The sequence below is a fragment of the Quercus lobata genome, unplaced genomic scaffold (assembly GCF_001633185.2).
Source record: "Quercus lobata isolate SW786 unplaced genomic scaffold, ValleyOak3.0 Primary Assembly Scq3eQI_1998, whole genome shotgun sequence".
Classification (NCBI taxonomy): domain Eukaryota; kingdom Viridiplantae; phylum Streptophyta; class Magnoliopsida; order Fagales; family Fagaceae; genus Quercus; species Quercus lobata.
The window spans coordinates 18,731-31,286 of record NW_022154786.1 but is presented as its reverse complement, the minus strand read 5'-3'; the positions used below and the strand labels follow the sequence as shown (position 1 = coordinate 31,286).

Sequence of the window (12,556 nt, the reverse complement as noted above, 5' to 3'; positions counted from 1 at the left end):
AATGTGTTTAGAAGTGTTTAAAGCTAGCTCAAAGTTGTATGTCAATGTAAAGTTGGAATCGAGTGTAAAGCAGAAAGCACTGTGGCTTTCGGCCTGGCTCGATCAATCGAAGCTTAGGCTCGACCGATCGAAGCTCGGGCAGATTGCTTTTCTGCAGAATTTTCCAACTCAGCCCTAATTGTTTTAAAACGTTTTTAGGGTTTCTTATTTGTCCTAAGTATAAAAGGCAAACCCTAGTCACGTTTTAGTGTTGCTCATATTGCGGTCTGTATAAATCTCTTGTGAGATCTAGAGGAGCTTTCCTTTACACAAACTTAGGGTTTTCAATGAGGAGATATTCTCTACACCTTGATGATCAAAACAGTTGCTGTCATTAAAGCTTAAATAATACACAAGCGGGGGTGCTTGTAGCTGGTGGGAATCCAAGAAAGAAGGAGTTCGTGGATTCGGAGCTTGCACGTAGTCGTGTCAGTAAGTTCTACTGGTTGGTAGCATTAGGAAGTCAAGCGGGGGTGCTTGTAAGTCCTTTTGTATGAACTTCAATTCTTTTAAGATAGTGGATTCAAGTTTACCTTGAGAATAGTTAGGTCAAATCCTCCCCAAGTTTTTACCGGTTTGGTTTCCTAGGTGATCATATCGTGTGTTATTTATTTTCCGCTGCTTTGCATGATTTGATCTTTAAAATTGTGATAACCTAGACTTGTTTAATTGGACTAAGTAACAACTTGGCTAATTACCTAGGTTTAATCAATTGTTTAAGGGATCTAAAAACTATCACAATTTGTTAAAGGAAATTTGACAAAATGTCTGAATTGAATCATTTTGAAACTTAAAGGACTTAATTAAATGACAAAGGTAAAGTTAATGAACTTAATGGGTTCACTCTACATTTTAGCCTTAAAAAAAATAAATAAATAAAAAAAGGGAATAAGATACATTAACTAGATTCAAATCCTTCTTCTCAAAAAAGTAAATAAATAAATAAAAAGATTAAAATCCTCCTCCCTTATTTGTTGTTAGAAAAAGAAAAAATAGAAAATAAAAATCTCTCATAATTTCTGCTATAGTCCTTACTCAAATCTTTTATCAACTGCCTTTTTCAACTAACAGAAGATGATGAGAATTATAAACAATTTCTAGTCTACACTAAAGAACAAAGACTTAACATTTTTTTTTGTCAAGTGAAATTTAAAACAAAAGTGATTCTATTCTAGCATCTTAACTAGTTTAAATTGTGAGCAGTATTCTTTCTTCAGTTTACTCAAGAGCTTTGTAGTTTAATATAACTATTTTATTAGGAAAATAAAAGTAAATATTTCTCCTCCACATGTTAGGAAAATTAAAATTAAAATTTCTCCTAAATTTCAACCGTAGTCCTTACTCCTTAAGTCTATTCCAACTGCTTTTTTGGGCAAGAGAAGACAGTGAGATATAAGCAACTTGTAGTTGTAGTCTACACTAGGGACAAAGACTTGATTTATTTTTTGCGATGTTAGACTCACGAAAGTCTGGAGCAGCATGTCTGGCATAAGTCACTTTTGCATTCAAATCATGATTTCCAACTTTGTGATGCATAGAAGAAATGAAGGCAGATTCACCATAAATAGTTAGATAAACAGGGCATCCCACATCCCTTTACTGAATTCTCACCCAAAGTAGGTTCAAACGAAGTTATGGGACGTCCTAGCAAGAGTAACTTCTTGTCTGTCCTTTGTTGCCTTTGTTTAAACATAGGCGTTGTCGCTGTAGACACAATCAGATCTTCTCAATCCATCAAAGACTCTGACTACATGATCTCCAATGGAAGTGTTTTCAAACTGGGATTCTTTAGCCCAGTAAATTCTACCAACCGCTACCTAGGGATATGGTATAGCAACATTTCTGCATTCACAGTTGTATGGATAGCAAACAGGCAGAAACCCCTCAAGGATTCCTCTGGAGTTCTTACTATATCTGAGGACGGCAACCTTGTAGTATTAAATGGACAAAAGGAGATTCTTTGGTCATCAAATGTTAACAACTCTGTAGCCAATTCAAGCGCCCAGCTTTTAGATTCGGGGAACCTTGTCTTAAAAGAAAACACTACAGGGACAATCCTATGGGAAAGTTTTAACAATCCTTCTCATATAATGTTACCCGAGATGAAACTTAGTACTAATGAAAGAACAGGTGAGAAAGTGAAGTTGACATCATGGAAAGGCCCTTCTGATCCATCCATTGGAAGCTTCTCTGCCGGAGTTTCTGGTCAAAGTCTTACTCAGGCATTCACTTGGAAAGATGGTAGACCATATTTCCGCAGTGGTCCATGGAATGGTCGGAAGTTTATTGGATCACCAAGATATCCTCAATTTCATGACAAATATGGTGCCGTACAAAACCAAGATGGTTCTTATTTAATTCAATTTCTTGCCTTTCATTCTTCACACATTGTCCTGACTACGCAAGGAAATACAGAGGCAAGATATTGGGATAGTGAGAAGAAGGTTTGGGAGGATGAGTGGATAGCTATGCTCAGTGCGTGTGATGTTTATGGTACGTGTGGTGCATTTGGAAGCTGTAATTCAATGAGTTCGCCAATTTGCAGTTGTTTAGAGGGGTTTGAGCCAAAGAACACCGAAGAGTGGAATAGACAAAATTGGACTAGTGGATGTGAGAGGAGGACACCGTTGCAGTGTGGGACGGTGACTACCAGGAGTGAAGCCGACAAAATGGATGAGTTTTTGAAACTGAACATGATGAAGGTGCCAGACTTTGCAGAATGGTCAGTTGCTCAGGAAGATGATTGCAGGCAGCAGTGTTTACAGAATTGTTCTTGTATAGCTTATGCATTTGATTCAAGCTCAGGTTGTATGACATGGACTCAAAGCTTAATGGACACACAGAAAATCTCTAACGGCAGTGGATTTGATCTTTATATTCGTGTTGCTCATTCGGAACTCGGTGAGTTTTTTGCTTTCTGTCAAAATTTTATCTTATGCTTCAAATCATGCACCCATAACACCCCCTTCCCCCCACCCCTAAGCTAATGAAATCATTGTAAAATAAAATTTATTTGACCTCCAAATGGAATTTTAAACATTCAAAAAAAACATAATTATGATTTTCTGATTTACAGATACGAAGGGAGATGTGAGGAAAATTGTCACTATTACAGTGATTATAGGAACGATTTTTATTTCAATCTTCGCGTACTTATTGTGGAGGTGGATGGCTAAACACAAAGGTAATATTCAGACTAGAACTAAAACAATGTACTAGGAAATGTTACTATAAATTAGAGTATACTCACAAATGTAATGGAAATCAGCTAGGAGAAAGAAAGCGAGGGGGATGTTAATGTTAAACAGAGAAGTACGTAAAAAATTTCCAGGTGAAGACACAATTGGAGACAATCTGAACCAAGTTAAAGTCCAGGAGCTACCATTATTCGATTTTGTGAAGCTAGCAAGTGCAACAAACAACTTCCATGAATGTAACAAGCTTGGGCAGGGTGGATTTGGTCCCGTATACAGAGTAATGGTTGCTCTTTTAGAGTTTCTTGTCTGATAATGTGAATATGGACTTAACGATTTGATGTTTGTTTGTAGGGAAAATTGTCAAATGCACAAGAAATTGCAATAAAAAGACTTTCCAAAACTTCTGGACAAGGGTTGGAAGAGTTTATGAATGAGGTGGTAGTAATTTCTAAACTCCAACATTGGAATCTTGTTAGGCTCCTTGGCTGTTGTGTCGAAGGAGAAGAGAGGATGCTAATCTATGAATACATGCCAAACAAAAGTCTAGATGCATTTCTCTTCGGTTAGTTAATTTTGTTATCATTTCTTATTACAAAAATATTTTACATTATTTTTTGACAAAAAATTGTGGACAAAAGTAGTGTATTTTGATACAATCAAACAATATTCATTGTTATGGTACTTCACATGAAATAGTTTTTTGATGACTTCAACCAAATGAACTTCTTCTTCATGTTCGTTCACCTAGTAAGTTTATTAACCCTTATTTTCTTTCTCTTGTTTCTTCTATTTAAATTCAATAGATTCACCCAAAGAAATATTGCTAGATTGGAGAAAACGCTTTCACATTATAGAAGGAATTGGTCGAGGCCTGCTATATCTTCATAGAGATTCTAGACTAAGAATTATTCATAGAGATCTAAAGGCAAGTAACATCTTGTTGGATAAAGATATAAATCCAAAAATATCAGATTTTGGTATGGCCCGAATTTTTAGAAGTAATGAAGACCAAGCCAATACTAATAGGGTGGTTGGAACTTAGTAAGTACCTTTCAAATTAGCCAATTCAATTAGATACTAATACTGTTAGAGATGACAAGATTTGGTTGTGTTTTGTTGAAATTTAGTGGCTATATGTCTCTTGAATATGCAATGGAAGGACGATTTTCAGAAAAATCCGACATCTTCAGCTTTGGAGTGTTGTTACTAGAGATACTTAGTGGAAGAAGAAACTCTAGCTTTTATCATGATGAGCAATCCATGAGTCTTTTAGAACATGCAAGTCATCCTTATCTCATTCCCTTACCTTTTACAACCTCCAATGCTTATTTCTTTTAAGTTTTATTATTGATGCTAAGAATTTCAATACTCTATTTATGTTTTCAGGCATGGAAATTGTGGAAAGTAGACAACATTGTGGCCTTAATAGACCCAATGATATCTGAACCATGCTATGAAATGGAGATTTTGAGATGCATACATGTTGGACTGTTGTGTGTGCAAGAATTTGCCAAAGATAGGCCAACTACATCTACTGTAAATTCCATGCTTAAAAGTGAGATTGCTGATCTTCCCTGTCCAAAGAAACCAGCATTTACTGAAAGGCAGATTGGGTTAAATACATAGTCCCCTAAACTTAGCCAAAGAAAATGCTCAGTTAACAATGTTACAATTACAATGATTCAAGGTCGATAGGCAGCATTTGTTATTGACATCATCATCTTGGGATTTCATATTCATTTTGAACACTTTCCCAAGAATCTCATATGGTGTAAATACTGCCTTCTCTATTACCTTTTCAATGTCCACTTGTTAGTCCAATCTAAGAAGAAAAATACCATTAAACCATATTCTCTTCTTGGTACTCTTAAAATGCTAATTTTATGGCACCTATAAAGACCATGTTTTGTTGACTTTATTTCATACCAATTTTATTTGTAAATCTTCTTAATTTTGATTGGAGATTGCAATTTATTGGGGTAGATTTACTTGAGCGGTTGATTGCAATATATTGGGGCAGATTTACTTGAGCGGGTGAGCCCATGCTACTGCTGTTGAGTAGTTCAAGTTGCCCTTGCGAGCTGCATCCTAGGTTGTAAGGTGGACATGTGGCAGAGAAAGGAAGCATTCGTATTTATGAAGTCGCAACCTGCTCGAGGACAAACTTCCAGCACTACATTCTTATCCGCAACCATCTCATTCTTATCCAAAAAAACAACGCAAGAGAGCTAGAGAGAAAACTCTATAGAGCAGATTGTGAACCTTTGTGAGAGTTTATTGTGATCATCCTTTGAGAGAGAGAGAACCCATATTCCTTGAGTGAATCCATAGCCTTTTTTCATCTCTTTCCCTCTCACCATTTCCATATCTTCAGAAGTGATTTTCCAAACACTCCATGTTACCTTTGAGTGATATTCCTTGAGTGATTGGTGCTGGAAATTAATAGAGAATCTACAGCACATATCCAAGAGATCTTGGTGGCTTACTGTTGCTGCTCAATGCATGGACTCCAATACAAGGTGAAGAAAGGACTTGAATAAGTTGGGTTATAGCTGGAGCTAGGAGGGCTCAAGTACTAGGGGAACTTTAGGCTTGGATGGTCTTTAGGAAACCAGCATTGCAACTATTCACTAGTGGAGATTCAATGGTGGTGCTTAGAAGAGGTTTGTCATCAGGAACTCTGATTTTCTTTTCAATAACACATCAGGTGTTATTTTTGGCTTGCTTCCCTTCTTTTATTCTGCACTTTATATTGCTTTATATTCATTTATTGCTATTTGAATATGCATGCAATGCAATGAAAATTGGTTAATCACTTATATTAAGCATTAATTGTTAATTTAGGGTAAAAGTGATTGACTTAAAATTGGTTAGCTGGGGTTTAATTATTTGCTAAGAGTATCAATAGCAATTTCTCAGCACCTACCAATAACAAATGAACATTCTTATTAATTTGAAAGAGCATCTGCCACAAAATAGACAGCATACTTTTCTGGGGTGGTTTTAGCCATTTATGGGGTTTTAGCCATTTAGATAGGCACCTATACCCAAGTAGTTGAAGGTCTTGGCCTCAGAAGAACTGATGATCTAAATAAAGCCTTGGCCTCTAAGTTTGGTTGATCAGTAGCTTCTAATGCAGACAAGACGTGGGTTCATCTCCCCAAATTCAAATATCTTCAAGACTGAAGAAATCAACTGCTCCCAACTAGAAAGGAATTCACAACTCAATTCCATTGCTTAACAATAACAAGGGTCTGTCTGTACCACCGCATTGGATAAGCCTCAAATACCAATATATATATATGGACTGATCCATGGGTCCATATAATCCCAGAAATCAACCATCTAGCAGATCTCATCTTCCCTGCTTCATTGCAATGGAACAATGACTTCTTTGCAAATTTATTTATTTATTTATTTTTGACTCCAATACAGCCATCCACGTACAAAAAATCCATATTCCATCAACCCCATATGAAGTTTCATCATCTGGATCCCTAAAATAAAAGAGTCATTGAAAAGATTTTTGCATCTTCCCCTGCTCAAGCCAACGCTAAGGGCTGCCTTACTCTTGGCCTCCATTGCTGCAAATCAAGGATGAAATCCATTCTCCTTGAAGGTGATGCCAAAGTTGTAATTGATGCGCTGATATCAAGCCCATCTTGTGCTCAGGATGGTCCATTCGAACGCTCATTTAATGGTCTGCCCCACGATAGGGCATGTTGGACTATGCAGAATTGAATAAATATTTCTTTTGAATCATTTATTTAAATTTATGCTTCTACCCAACCCAAGAACTTTCTTTTCAAAGTTCATGTGGATGGTTGAGGAAGAAGGATATCCCCAACAAAAGTGATAGTTCGCAATCCTACTCTCATTTAAAACATCTCGGTATGAGAACCATTGACATGCAAGCGCAATGCCATGTTGTAAGTAGAAGACGTATTATAAGACAATATTCTATGATGATAGGCTTTTACATTGTATTGTGACCAAATCCAATAGTCAAAACAAGTATGACCGCAACAAGGAGAGAGAGCTTAAGACTCACACCCATGGCATTCTTAGCCCGAATGGGAAGGCCTGCTCCCAACTCATTTGACACCCTTGTGCTGTCCCAATAAGTGTAATATTTTTTCAATATTTGGAACATACTGGAGAAAGGACAAAGTTTTCCTATAAACAGTTTTGAAGAATATCTTCCCACAAGTTATGTGGCATTTAGATGACCATCCACATATGCTAAATTGCTTCATTAAATCATTTGAACAAGTCATATAACTGGTAAAAAAATTTGTGACTAGGTACATGTTGATGGTGATTTCAAAGGCCACATTTATATTGGGTTGGAGGAATTTTCCTTCAAGTTCTGCCCACTGCAAATAAAAATAAAAATGCAGACCTTAAAAAGAATAAGACAACTTAAGAAAAGGTATTATTCCAACTAACCTTACTGCAGCATTGAGACCATATGAGAACATGTAAGCAATAGCTTCTGTATTCACGCTGAAGTTTTAATCCAGAAAAGAATTATTAAAGCAAAAAGATCAGGTCTGTAACTGGTATAGCCAGGGAAAAGGACAGTGAAACTTACCAAATAGAAATCAATGAAGTGGTTGTTTTTGAGTTTTTCAACAGTCCCGCTAAGAAAACCAGAATCTCGAAAGCCCATTGCTCCAAACTAGCAAAAATTCTTAATTACGGGACTTGTAATATTTATAAGGTCATGTCTGTGCTTATGATAACCTGGTAGATCAAAATATTATCATGCTTAAATGACTTGATGCCAGAACCCCTTGGTTGATACCATGTCTTAGTGTTCAATTTATCTCTTGTGGTGATTTTAGTCACAATGCTAATTTCAATATGGACCAGGTTCTTTTAGCCCGTCTAATTTCAGATCAGTTTAGAATTTCCTTTATTCATGGTGTATCACTAATATAAAGAATAATTTCTAAATTTAAACCTCTTCATCAAGCATTGGTGAGTGTTTGTTCATATTTCTATCTTATCAAAACTTCCTCATATCTTGTCATTCTAAAATATATTCCAATATAGAAAATAAGGCTATGTCAAATTTTAGGTTTGAAAAAAAAATTATTAAGAATAGTGGACACAATAGGATTAAAATCACACTTACCATGCCATTGCTGCAGAGGGTAGGGCTAGTTTCAAGTCTGTAGGAATGTATTGGAATGATTCCAATGAAAATCCCTCCCATGTACGCTCAAATTTCTCTGAACAAGTCAAATAGATGGCCAACATAAGGACTGACAGTCATAATGAAACCAAAGCTGCCACTGCTGCTCCCACAAAACTGAGAGATGTCCAGTGTACTAAAGCATATGCAATTTCAACATGAATAACCAATGGTAGTCCTGTGACTATGACCAGGGGCCACACAATAGATTGTGACTGAAGAAACCTCAAGATGTTTTGCAGGAAGCCATATGCAAATAACCCAGGAACGAGAAACCTTATATAGAGAGCGGCCATCTTTGCAATGTCAGTATCTTGATGAAGTAAGATCAGTATGGGTTCTGTATAGAACCAGATGATGGTTGTGATGATAGCGAAAGGGATAGATATGATATAAGAGGCTTGTAAATGAATCCCAACATTCTTTATTCTGTTGCTCCAAATCCTTGCCCACAAAGTGTTTCATGACATCCACTTAACCCAATCTAGAATGAAAAACAAATAATTATAATGTAAGAGTCAACTGTGGAGCATCATTGAAAGGTTAGCCTGCAATTGTTTGTCAATGTTCATTTAGAGAAGGAGTTGAAAGAGGAGCATGAGAACTTTTAGATCAAATCAGCGGATTGGAAATTGGAGGATGATTTAACATAAACATTCTGAAAGATTGAGCGCAAAAGTTCTAAAAATATTTAATGGTGCTAGCTTGGTCAGCTGCTATATATAATATTTGGTTGTAAAGAAATATACTAGAGTTTACGGAAACAATATTAGAACTGAAGTGGATGTTGTGAAGAACAAGACTTAAATGCCAGGAGGATTGCCTATGAAGATCAGTTACACTATTCAAAATAGATGCCTTTGTTGAATTTGGATATCCAGTGTCCATATATATGCTTCATCATTGATCCAGCTAGGCTAATATGTTGTTAGTACTTGCCAAAAAAACCTGCTGTTAACTTGTATCAGAGCTTTTGCTTTGCTTTCTTTTTCTTTGCAGCCAGGCTGTGAGTGTCTTTTGTTCTGCTATAGCAAAATTAATGGCTTTTGAAAGAAAGTTCTGAATTTATATTACCTTCATAAAACAAAGAGAAATAATCCCTAATACTGAATACATATAGTACTGAAATAATGTGTTACAACTTTTGGGAACTGGGTGTGGGATATAGTTAGAATTACTAAGAACAGAGAAGTCTATGGTGTGACCATGAATATAGCTTTTAGAGTTGAAGTGGCTTAAAATTTATTTGACAAGTTTAATACGCAACAGGTTGGGGGTTTAACTGAAAATGTTAAAGAGGCAAAAAGAGAACGTGAAGAGGTGCAATTGGGGCTGTTTAATTATCCTGGTCAAAAGCAGAACACTGCCATAAAAGCGGAAAAATATCATTGCTGTGACTTTGAGAAATGCTAAGGCCACTTGAGACAGAAAGCAAGAGTTAGGTGGCTTAATTTAGGTGATCAAAACAGCTCAGATTCACAGAGTGATGAGGATTAGAGGCATTCAGAATTCAATTCAGTGTTTGTTAGGAGATGATGTAAACAAGATTGAAGATGTGTTGAAGTTTTTGAATGATTGAGAGATTGAAAGAGAGACAGCAAAAAGCCTTTAATGGCTACATCTTTGCTACTAAGCACTTTATTTCACAATGAACCTAATGTAGGGATTATTTACTTCAAAACCTTAAGCTAAGCGTAGACTAACACATGGTTAGTTTGCTTGTTTTATAAGTACATGGGCCTTTTGGGCCATAATATGTCTAATAACATGTAACAGATTAGCGGTATGGCTGTGAATTTCCATCAAAATTTTCTTGGGCATTCCAGCAGAAATCGTAACAACTGTGGAGGGAAAGTTATCACAAATCCTTAATTACCAGCTCCCTGAGTCTCCGAGAGTGATTTACAGAAGGATGTTTCAACTGAGGAAATAAAATCTGCTTTGTGTTCTCTTAGTGGTTAGAAGTGCCCTGACCCCGATGGTTTTTATACTCATCTTTTCATATCTGCCTAGCCTATTATTGGAGAAGTAATTGAAGCTGTCCAAGGTTCATTTTTTATCTTGTAAGCTCATAAGAGAGGCCAATGCTACTATTTTTAACTCTAGTTTTAAGCCCCTCAAAATTGACTGGCTTTCTGAATATAGCCTGTTGCAATACAATATATTACTAAGATTTTAGCTAAGAGAATGATGTTATGTTTGAATGATTTTGTGAGCCCTTGACAAACTGCATTTATACCTGGATCTGTGACATTCATTATTGGATCCAAGAGCTGGTTAAAAAATAACCATAATATAAAAAACCTCATATAAACAAGGTTGGTAACAAAGATTCTATTGAGGCTAATAATCTGGTTGAGTGGAACATGCTGGCTGCCATTATGTGGTTCATATGGAGTCTATTTGAAACACTAGGCTCTATATGGGTTGCTTGGCTCCATGCCTATTTGTGAGACAGATTCACTTGCAAATTGATCTACCCTTCAACAAATAGGTACCCCCTGAAAATGACGATTTCTTCCATATAGCCACTGCCACTGAATCCCAGCCAACTAAGTGCGTCTCTTTCCCCTTAAAGAGCATCTCTTTGTGCTTAACGGATAAAAAGGTTGGGGAATCAGACACAAATGTAGACCCACACATCGACTGAAGCTGAAGAGGGACTTCCGCCTAATGATAAGTCAGAGAGCCCCCATGACTAAATTTGGATGGATGGAGCTGAATATGATCAATTCAAGCATCAATTCCATGCACCCGTAGCTGTCTAGCCAATGATACTGCTGCTTTTGTAAATATAATTAAAAACCTGCATGTTTACAAGAGCATATGATATTGCTGCTTTTGTAAATGGAATTTTGAAGGAGGCCGGCCAGTCTGTGTAAGTGCATGCACCCTCTTGTGTATTTTGGTACATTAATTGGGTATCAATATGGTTTTTCTATTCTTAAAATAATAATAATAATAATAATAAATAAATAAATAAATAAATAAATAAAAATGAAAAAGTAAGTATCCTATGTGAATTTCTATTCTCACCATGTAAATTGGATCTTCAAGTATAATTGGCAGGTTCAAATTAAGTACAACCAAGGTTTAATTTGAAAGCAAAAATACTATTTTGGTTCTTATATTTTGGGGTTACTTTCAATTTAGTAATTGCCAATTTGATCTTTATTATTTTCAATTTTCAGTAATTTGGTCTTTAACATTAACCCACTAACAAAACTTAACTGCTATCAAAATATAAGAACTAAATTGATAATGACCCCAAGATGATATTTTTCCCTAATTTGAATAAGTGTTGCAAAATTGAACAACATTTTTCTCTAAATTGATAATTTGGAGGAATCACCTCCAATCCATTTTCTGAGAAATTCATAAATCATCTATATATATATATATATATATGTATATATGTATATTAAATCTTTTTTCTTTTTTTTTTGAGAAGCCACACACCGTGGCAAAATTTTATTAAAAGCTTGGGAAATCAGAAGAAACAAAACACAAAATATCTGGTGGAACATCCTCCATCCAGACTAATACAAGAAAAAAAAACCTTGCCCTTTGGGCTAAGGCATGGGCCACAGAATTGTCCTATCTCCTTACATAAGAGAAGGACTTGGTTTGTAATAAACCTAACATAGACCAAATGTCTTTTACAATATGACCAACACTAGGCGACGAAAAAACTTCATTATCAAGAGCCTTAATGATAACTTTCGAATCTCCTTCGAACATTGACTGCTTAAATCCCAACTCCAAAGTAAATTGGACTGCCCTCCGCGCTGCCAACGCCTCCAATATTTCAACTGAATTGGGTTTTTGTATTCTTTCCAATAACGCTGCCATGACCTGACCTGCCTGATTTCTAACCACCACCCCCATCCCGACCTAATCAGATTCTAGAAACATCGCCCCGTCAAAATTAGTTTTCCACATCATAGCTTCTGTAGATGGTTTCCATTTTACATCTCGTGGCCTTGGAGCACAAATGGCCTGACTGTAGTGTTTCTGAAAATCAGTCATGTTTGTTTTTAAACCTCTTAAAACACAACCAAATTAACTTAGGTAATTAGCCAAGTAATTACTTAGTCAAATTATCAAGTCTAGGTTAACA

At 36.1% G+C, this 12,556-nt stretch overlaps 1 protein-coding gene and 1 pseudogene across 1 annotated transcript; one reads left to right on the top strand and one right to left on the bottom strand.

Annotated features, from left to right (window-relative positions):
* Positions 1-1,557: 1,557 nt before the first annotated feature.
* Positions 1,558-5,144, top strand: LOC115973371 (G-type lectin S-receptor-like serine/threonine-protein kinase SD1-13). The gene is made up of 7 exons (XM_031093633.1): positions 1,558-2,940; positions 3,116-3,223; positions 3,308-3,513; positions 3,588-3,798; positions 4,040-4,277; positions 4,364-4,514; positions 4,623-5,144. Exons 1-7 carry the CDS (start codon positions 1,674-1,676, stop codon positions 4,860-4,862), a joined length of 2,421 nt encoding a protein of 806 aa, XP_030949493.1. The 5' UTR covers positions 1,558-1,673; the 3' UTR covers positions 4,863-5,144.
* A 2,331-nt stretch (positions 5,145-7,475) lies between these two features.
* Positions 7,476-12,324, bottom strand: LOC115973372 (annotated as a pseudogene).
* Between the last annotated feature and the right edge of the window lie 232 nt (positions 12,325-12,556).